The sequence below is a fragment of the Nyctibius grandis genome, chromosome 1 (assembly GCF_013368605.1).
Source record: "Nyctibius grandis isolate bNycGra1 chromosome 1, bNycGra1.pri, whole genome shotgun sequence".
In the NCBI taxonomy this organism is placed as follows: domain Eukaryota; kingdom Metazoa; phylum Chordata; class Aves; order Nyctibiiformes; family Nyctibiidae; genus Nyctibius; species Nyctibius grandis.
The window spans coordinates 44,064,549-44,074,080 of NC_090658.1; the positions used below are offsets into that span (position 1 = coordinate 44,064,549).

At 45.2% G+C, this 9,532-nt stretch overlaps 1 protein-coding gene across 1 annotated transcript in view; it reads right to left on the minus strand.

Moving 5' to 3' along the window:
- MTR (5-methyltetrahydrofolate-homocysteine methyltransferase) overlaps nucleotides 1-8,980 on the minus strand; it is a 56,260-nt gene extending 47,280 nt beyond the window's left edge. Inside the window, exons 1-3 of the mRNA XM_068400126.1 lie at nucleotides 8,945-8,980; nucleotides 3,110-3,324; nucleotides 397-486 (exon numbers count right to left, since the gene is read on the minus strand). Of these exons, the coding sequence (XP_068256227.1) occupies nucleotides 397-486; nucleotides 3,110-3,307 (288 nt within the window). The 5' untranslated portion in view covers nucleotides 3,308-3,324; nucleotides 8,945-8,980. The remainder of the gene's footprint in view (nucleotides 1-396; nucleotides 487-3,109; nucleotides 3,325-8,944) is intronic.
- Nucleotides 8,981-9,532: the final 552 nt, after the last annotated feature.

Consider the following 9,532-nt stretch of genomic DNA (forward strand, 5'->3'; position numbering starts at 1 on the left):
CAACAAAGGCAAGCCTGAAAGCACTTCTACACACACCAGCACAAACAACACACAAATAGCATCCAGGAAAAAAGCAGTTCCATTGTGGCATTTGGTAAGTTGGAAGGACTGAAGCAAAACACCCCTGTTCACAGAACTGAGGCATTCTGGGAATGCTCAAACAAAATCTATGACAAATTATTGCCTGTGCCTTCGTCAACAAGAGGCACACTATGACTGTCACACACAGGAAGTACAATTGTCTACAGCAGTGGAAATGAGCTACAACCCCATCACGTGGCTCTGGAGACAGCATGCAGTCAATAAACACAATACCTATGGACTCTGGGACTAAGCTAATCATGGCTGCTAAGATAAAAATCTTGATTAACGCTTTAAATAATTTAGCATTCTTACCAAATGCTCAAGGCCATAGTCAGCTTGTGCAACTCGGGTGCTGCTGAAAGTGTTAGTTTCAATGATGTCAGCACCTGACAGCAAGTATTCCTGCAAGACATGAAAGAAAAAAAAATCCGCAAGACATACAGAACTGAGATCTGGAATGAAAGCAACCCAACTATTTTGTCTCATTCAGTTGACAAAAAGTCACAAATCATCGAATTCAAAGCAGATCAAACTCTGGAGGCCTTACTCAAAGGCACAGGGCCAAAGCAATGGAAGTGTTCCATGTAACCAGTCTTCAGAGTTTTAATGTCAGTCACACTTTCTATAAACAGTTGACATTTATAGTCACCTCCGTCACTGAGTCCAGCACCTGGAGCACATTCTAGATTTTTGCACAGGGACACAGCGAGATGTAGTCCAATTGCCATCGGCAAGTGATGGCTCCTGTGGGCAGACTCAGAAAAGGCACCAGTTCAACAACAGAGGATTAAAAAATCTAAACATTCTGATGGGAGCTGTACAGCACAAGAGCATCCTGGGACAGAATACAAGCTTAGGAGAATTATGTTTTGTGCAGATCACATTTAAAGTTTAACTAAGGGCCCAGATTTACAAAACAATTAAGCCTTCTGCTCCAGTTTGGTTGTCTAATTCCCACTGAAGCAAACTGAAATCAATGAAAACTGACATATTTTTGCAGATTCTAGTCTGTGTTTTGATAACCTCTATCAGTTGCCCTCCTTCTTCCCTAACTCCTCTTTTTGATCAAGTTAACCCTTAGGTGACCCCTGCGTATTCAAGGAAATTAAGACATTCCAAGTGCTAGTAAGTCAAAAATACTGAGGTGGCCATTAAACATAAACCACTCATATTTTCCTATAAGAAGCAGATGAGTTCAGCAGGTTCAACAGGGCAAACAAAGTCTTGATCCAAACAGCAGAAAAGAATTAAATTTGCTTTAGAACATGTTTTGCTGTAAACTAATAGGCTTTCTCTCAACTCCTCCTGGATAATATGAAAATACCTACAAATAGCTACATGAAAATACACAAGTTCTTACATGTCCACTAATAACCAAGTAATGAAGTTTCTAAAAATCATCTAGACCAAAGAAAAATATTAAATGTGCACCACTTTGTACTAGCTTTTGTTTATTTCAGATCTGTCATTTTAGCAAAAGCCCTTCAACTTTACTGTCTACCACCACAGAAGGAAATAATATGCTCAAAGCAGGAAGATCATTTTTGCCTTTGCAAATACACCACCTCTCTTACCACTGAATCTTACTTTGCCAGAGAAGGTACTGCTAACATTTACTTTTCAAGTTACTTGTATCTGTGATATCTGACTCACTGGGACATTTAAAAAAACAAAAACAAAACCAACCCACCAAACAAAACACACAACCATACATATAGTGGGATTATAGTTACTTTGTAGAAATATTTTCATCTATTATTTCAAGTTCTGTCCAATTCTCCAAAGAAATAACCACTAGCAGCTATAAAATACAAAGTTGCCACCCATGGCTCAGAAAGCACCTGACGCAAAAGTTGCTGCAGGCACAGGGACCACCACAGACTTGGTTCTTTGCTTACACTCTTCCTAAAGCACCTACAACTGGCCATTGGAGGGACCACAGCAGGCTACCGTTGGTTTGACTCAATACATTCATTCTCAAGTCACATCACTATTGCTCTGCTAAATCTGCAAAATTCAACTGTTAAACCAGCTTACCTGATTAAAACCACAAGCTATTATAAATTCCAAGGTTCACGACCACTAAAACTCAGTTGGCAGTCGAGGGACTGAAATCAATCTACAAATATTTCCTCCTGAAATTTTTATAGATCAAAGACTCTGATTCTTTTCAACTCATCGTTCATAAAATCCAAAGAATGACAGTTAGAATGTAAATATTAAAATACAGATTACATACTAAGTTTAACAAGTGTAAGCCAACCATGATACTAATCAATGAAATACAGATCTTTTTAATAAATGATCAGAAAAACTCAGAACAGATGTGAGGCTTCAACTGAATATCAACTAGTTGCAATGTTATTCAAATGTTCCAATTATTACAGCAAGACTTACAAATACCTGCAACTCAAGAAATACAAGACTTAGGAAGTTGGTTTTTAAAGTCTAACTGAAGATAGGAAAATAATAAAATACATTTCCAAATTCCTAATGATAAACTACAGACTGTTTTATTCTCTGGGCCACACATTGATATTCTAGGGAAAAAAAAGAGAATATGGAAGCACACATAGTCATTAGGAAGCGCATATACTCATTCACTAAGGAGAGGCCTGCTTCAGGAGGCCACATTTAATAGTTCTTTAATACATAATTATAGAAACACACATCTAGAATTCAGATGTGTCCTACTTAGATGCACTTCAAGTGCTGGCTGAGGAGGTAAAAAGGAAAAAAAAATGAAATAAATCAGAATCTACAATTAATAAAAATGCATCAGGGCCATAAGTCAAAAAGGGATTTAAAAACAACGATGACATCAGGAACCAAGACACGAATGCCGTGCTCACACAACCAGAACAGTCAAATCTGCTCATTCTTTTTCGCATGGTTACCTAGCACTCTCTTCCCTATCCCCAAAAGACGCAGGAGAGCCAGTAGCCTGTGGCATGGAAAAGAGGAGCGCAGAGGCCAAATTCTCCTTCCCTCCCTTGTCAAAGAGACAGAAATCAGAACCACCTACCTTGTGTATCTCACAGATTATATCAGGTTTAGTTATACTGAGAAGGTCATTATTGCCTTTCAAAGGCCTGGAATGATCTTTAAATTCATGCCCTCGGAAATCCTCTTCTGACAGGGCATGTTGCTGGATCATGGTACCCATGCCTCCATCCAAAACCATTATCCGCTCCTGCAGAACTGATTCAATTTCATCTTCCATGCTTTTCTGGGGATCTGCTGTAAGAAAATAAATCCAATATTTAAGCAGCTTTGAAATTCCCTATCTGTACACTTGTGCAACCTGAGCTCTTCCCATCTAAGAAACAGAATAAAATAACTAATCCTCCACTGAAATCAAACAGTAATTGGTTTACTTCACCTACAGCTCCAATCACATGATGTCAGGTAACAGCTGCATCTATCTAAACAGAATTAGACTCAATTGGTTCTTCACTTAAGTACAGTCACCTGCACACAGTCAGCTGCAGAAACAAAAGTATCAAAAGCTGACAAGGGCATACACTAAACTCACTATATGAACTAGTCTCCAACACTGGAAAGTGTGATAATTTCCACTACAGCAACAGATGAACAGCAATGCAGAGCTGCCTCTTGGTACCAGACATTGTACTGTAAGTAGTACACAAGTGCAAATCAGAAACTAGTGAACTTCATTAAAAAAAAAAAAACTAAGTGCCTATACCATAATGATAGACAAAGAGAAATAAACCGAGCAAGCAAAAACAATTCTTCAACTGAGTCCCAAATTCACGTCTTCCTAGGAGCACTTCTGTTAGTAAGAAAATGCCAAAATACACCGACAGGTAAGAGCCAGGTTTTATTTTCTTTTGCACAAACACCGCAAGATCTTCTGCTCCTCAACAATGCCAGAAGAAAACAAATCAGGCAAATCACATGCTAAACATAAGATATTGGACAGGGTAAGTCTAATAATGACTGAAACAGAAAACTGTAGAAATTTCAGAGCTATCATTAGGAATGAAGATGCAGTATTGTAATTCTTTAAGTTCCCAAACAAAGCTCATCCCAAACATCAAAGAGCCAAAACTATAATCTGAGACTTAAAAAAAACCACCGCAACCCCTCAAAAACTCCAACAAAAGTAATCCTACTTTGCCTCTTTAGAACGTACGCAGAATCATTTCAGAACAGAAACACACTTACATGCATATAGCAAAATGATCAAACAGCCTCTTCACCAAATACCCCAATTTACAAAAGTGGGACCCCACTCATCTTTCACAACCATGCAGATGAATAATGTGTTATTCTTCACCTCTCTCCTTCATTCAGCTTGGGCTTACTCACTTTGAGTAAACACCCATTTTGCATTTTGGTCATGCGCTATCATCAAAACACTTGTAAAAAAGAATGATTTCTGAAGCACAAAATTGTCCTTACACCTCATTACAACTTACACACAGTAGTACGTAAAAATCACTAGCAACTGCTAACTGATTTGACTTTTTTCCTTCTGCAGTCTTGCAATGCAACTTCTGTTGTGACATCAGTAAAAAAGAATATGCCGGAGAGAAGATGAGGCTAAGAGTAAGGTATTACAAGGTTACATTTATACCAAGACTCTGGAAAAACAGCTCTAAATTAGATGTAGTCTCAGCAAGAAGAGAAGCCAAATAAAATTTGCTCTGTAACAAGTATGAAGCATTTGAAGGGAGATTAAAATACAAAAAAGCAAGCCACCCTCGTTTCAAGTTGAAAGCTTTAACACCATACAGGCAGGCTCAGCAGGTTCTTATAGAAGAGGCTTAAACCTACTCACGTTAAACCATCAAAATATTCATGAAAATCAAATCAGTCCTTGAGCTAAATGCTTTCAGAAGCAAGACCCAAAAAAATCTATCTGTAAGCGTGACTGCAATGCAGACTCCCATGGAGCATAAGGCATGTGCTTTGCAAGAGCTACAACCCAATAAGACATACACATTATAGCTTGCTTTTGCTTTGATGTAGCCTCTAAGTCAACTCCTTGACGCCGAGAGCTGCAGCCCAGACAGCTGAGCCGGGCCATCGGAGCCCTCCCAGAACCAGCCCTCCTTTCTACAGGCTTTCTGTCCTTTTTACCTACATGCTTCCCACCTATCTTCTCACACACACTGGGAAGCAAAGAAAGGTTTACAGTCACCTGTTTAGTTTTAAATCCTGAACCTCACGTAGCCTGTTTTGCTTTCTCCACAGCTTGCCTCGCTGAACAGATGCCGCTTCAGTGTACAGCTTCTGCTCATAGGAGCAGAGATTTGTGCCTCATCTCTGCTCCCAGCTCTGCGAGAGCCTTATTCTGAAGCAGCTTTCCAAATCTGCACTTCTTCAGCAGCATCTCAAAAAGATGCAGGAAATACGGTGGGAATCATGAAAGCGGCCGTCAGTGCCAGAAGTACACAGACTCTACATTTTACAAACGGATGTCACAGCTCCAAACCCACCAAAACCCAATTTACCTGTCCTTGCTATGGATAACACTTGACTACTTCCATTAGGAGCCTGCACTACTTGAAGCCATGCTCTAGCATGCTGACGATGCAATTTTCAAATTGGAAACAAAGTCTGCAGACAGGTCCAAAAAGGCCCAGAAATTAGAGAGGATCAATTCACAAAGCCATGCTAGAAAGTGCTGAACTCTGCCCTGAGAAAAGCAGGGAGGAGGCTGGGAGTCAGTTCTGCTAAACAAGTACCATCATCCTAACTCAGCATTCAACTCACGTAATTCCCCTCTCCAGCACAGACAGGGCTTTTGGATTACAAACCCTGCTCCTACCTCTGCTCAGCCAGAAAAATTTATTTAATAAAGACTGCTGGTGAGCTTTGGGAAGCAGATTCCTTCTTCTGTTGAGAAGCGTCCAGGAAAAAAACTGCCTCTATAGCTATAACAGAAATAGTAGCAAACCAGCAGTGGTAACAGGACCCAGGACCAATTACCTTGATTTTACACTCTACTGAAATTTAAAATATAAAGCGCATTACCACAGAGTGTTCTAGGGCTGGAACTCGTTTAGCAGACCATACCAAGACAGAACAAAAGTGACCGAACAGCACTGGCTTAAAAGCCAATGGGATACAGAACGCAGAATAAAAAGTCCTAGTATCCCACTTCACTTCCCCAAGGTAAACACTCTGGCTTGAGATCACTTGAACAAGGGAATTACTAGGCTGGAAAGGAGAAATGAAATCAGCTATAACAACATTTACCCCTTGTAGATGTTTCCAAGTAAGTTTGCATAGCACAAAAGGTATCCCTCTGGTACAGCTTTTCACCCCTACAGTCATTCTACCACTAACAATTAGAAACTTTGCCCAACTGTAACCTAACATTTTCACAATGCAGCAACTAAACAACTAAGGGGATAAGGCAAGATGATATTCCTTCGTCTCCTTATCCCAACCCAAAGGACATACAGGCCATATATGCACAACTGAAGGAATAAACGCATGTTCTCCACAAGAAACAGGACTTCAAAGCTTGCAATTTGCTTAAAAACACATTTTTCTGATGCCTGCAATGATTCTCAAAAGGTGTTTTTTTATTATTTATGCACTTCTATTAAAAATTTATTCTTAGTATAAAATAGTCTGGCATACTTGGAAAGGAATAAAGGATTACAAGTTGCTTCCAAAGCTTTTAGTAAAGGATCAACCCAGCTGTGACAGTATTACAGTATTTTTGTCACGTTAATGTGAAAGAGCACAAACTGAAAAACTACAAGGAGCTCTAGGCATTTACAGTACCCCGTTTCCGAGGCTGACCATGTCCCATCCTAACAGGCAACAGGGCCACTCCACATTTGCACATCCTCATTCAGCAAACAGCATTGGCCCACACCAGCTCCAAGCACAAGTTTCTCCATTGTTCAAAAAATTATTGTGCAGCACACAGAAATTATGACAACAGTAGCTAGAAAGGGTGCTCCTGCTATTAGCCTGCCACAGACATCTCATGACAACCTTAGCATTACTTGCTGTTTAATTAATTAAATCTTCTTCATTTGGATGCCCTCTAGCAACATTGAGAGTTTCATGAACGGCAGCAACAGATGGCAGACAGGTCCAACAGTGGGCAGCAACACCCTACTGCTAAGTTATTTGTTACTGTGCCTATCCAAAGAGAGAAGCTCTGGGTCTTACCACTTCACCTTGGGTACCTATATGCATCTTGCTGACATTTTCTGTGTCGGCACTTGTCTTAAGAACCATTCAGGTTTTCCATAATAGACAGACAGACGCTTGTGTAGCTGATGCATTTACAAAGTTAGCTTGAAAGACAAATGACAACCACAAAAGTCACTGAAGTCCCAGAATAACAGAGACCTGTTAGTTGTGTCCACTGCCTCTAGCTAAACACGCAAATCCCAGGCTCAGAAAGCTTCCCGTGTTATAACCACAACTGTCCATCTCCCAACATTAAACTGTTCACAACACATTATTAGATATTCATTACAGGCAGGAATGGAGGCCCGCAAACAAACTGGCCTCCAGACCAGCACGGTCTCGCTTTGCAGCATGACCTGCTGCTGAAAGGCTAGAGAGAAGCACGTTGCTCAGCTTCCCGACAGCCTGCTCCTGAACACAGGTCCTTCACACCACTGCCAGATGTACACACCATCATCTATTGCCTTCTGCCTGTTCAATGGGGCTCCACAAACACACCCAGCATGCAATTTTTGCTTCCATCTAAACAGAACTTTTCTTCAACTGCCACCACTGCCCAAACTGCTCCTGAAACACCCTCCCATCCTTCCCATTTCAACCAAACCCATTTGGTTCTGCAGCAGCAAGGCAGTCGCTAGCGATGCCTTGACCCCAAAGGGCACAGGAGAAAGGGCAGGGCAGGTCAACGTCATCTTCGCCAGAGGAACCCAGAAAAACCTCAGACCACAAAGCTGATTATGAAGTCGGTGCAGCACACAGCTCTGCAGCGAGGAGGACTGCAGGCCTGTTTAACGGGCCGAGGGACGTACGCCCGGGCTGAAGTACAGGCTCAGCAGCAGGCGTTTCCTCAGAAATACTAAAAAGGAAAGTGCTTGGGATCTCTGCAGGCAGCAGCATCACTGACAGCAACGACTGACAGAGCTGTCCATTTAAAAATACAATGTCAATTAGCAGCTAAGTTCACTTCTCCTCCCCTTCCAAAAACTTCTGTTTAACCCGCGAAATGGCATTTTTGGCTCAGAGCCCCGCGGCAGCTGGAGCACGCCCAGTCCCTACCACCGAGCCGCAGCTTCTCGCGCAGCTGTTTTTTTTTCATTTTTCCGGCATAACTGTGTCCGACGGGGCGGCGCGGGTGTCCCAGCGCCCTCCGGACGCCTTCTAGGTAGAGCAAAGCCTACTGCAAGGGACCGGCTCTGCAGCGGGGCGGCCGGAGGCTCCTGCAACAAGCGCCCTTATCCACCACCGCCATCGACACCGCGCTTGCGGTCGGCGCGACCCCTTTAAATGCACGCGCAGCCGCCAAACGCGGCTTTTACAAAAGTCAAACGCTGCCCATAGCTGACACACACACACCCCCCCACACCCCGCCAGCACCGGCCCCGGGGGCGACTGCGCCGGTGTCGAGCGGCGGGCAAACGCCAGGAGCTGAGGAGGCGGAGGGACGGACGGCGAGCTCGCCGCCTGCCGCGGCAGAACCGCAGCGACCGCCGCCCCTTCACACGCCGCCCGGCAGCCCCTGCCGCTCCCGGGAAGGAGGTGGGGGGAAGCGGCTCTCCACGTTCCCCCGCCCGTGGGCGGGAAGACCCCGGCCCAGCCCTCCCGGCCCGCCGCCATCTCCCCTCGCACCCGGTGCGCGCGCACACAGCCGCCCCCCGCCAGCGCTCGCGCCCGTTACCCGGCGGGCCGGCGCCGGCCGGCCCCGTGGGCGCCATGCTGCCCAGGCGTCACCGCCGCTGCGCGCCGCCCCGCGGGGCGAGGGGCAGGGGACACGCGCGCAGCCCGTGAGGCGAGCACGAGCCGCGGGGCTGCCGCGCCACCCCTGACGCGCGAGCTCCGCCCAGAGCGCGGGCAGGAAGCGCGGGCTGCTCGCGGAGGGGGCGGCCGTGCGGCCGTTGGCCCGGGGACGGACGGGCGGCGGGCGGGAGGGAGCGGGGCCCTGTGTCCCCCCCCGCCTCTCACACACGCAGACGCGCCGCCTCAGGCGCAAGCTGGGGGGCGAGGGAAGCTGCCCCTCGGCGGCGGGCAGCGCTCGTTTAGGCCGGTTGTCGGCCCGGGCGGCCGCTGCCCCGGGGGCGGCGTGGCTGGAGCGCGGCAGTACCCGCTGGAGCTGTCGGAAGTGGATCGGCGGGCGCGGTAGCAGGCGGAAAACTCCCCCGAGGAGCTCGTTTGCTTTCCTTTTGCGGCCTGAGGATGGCAGCTCTGAAACTGACGTTAAATATCGATCGCTGTAGATGCCCCTGTAGTTACTGGGCGATACTGCCGC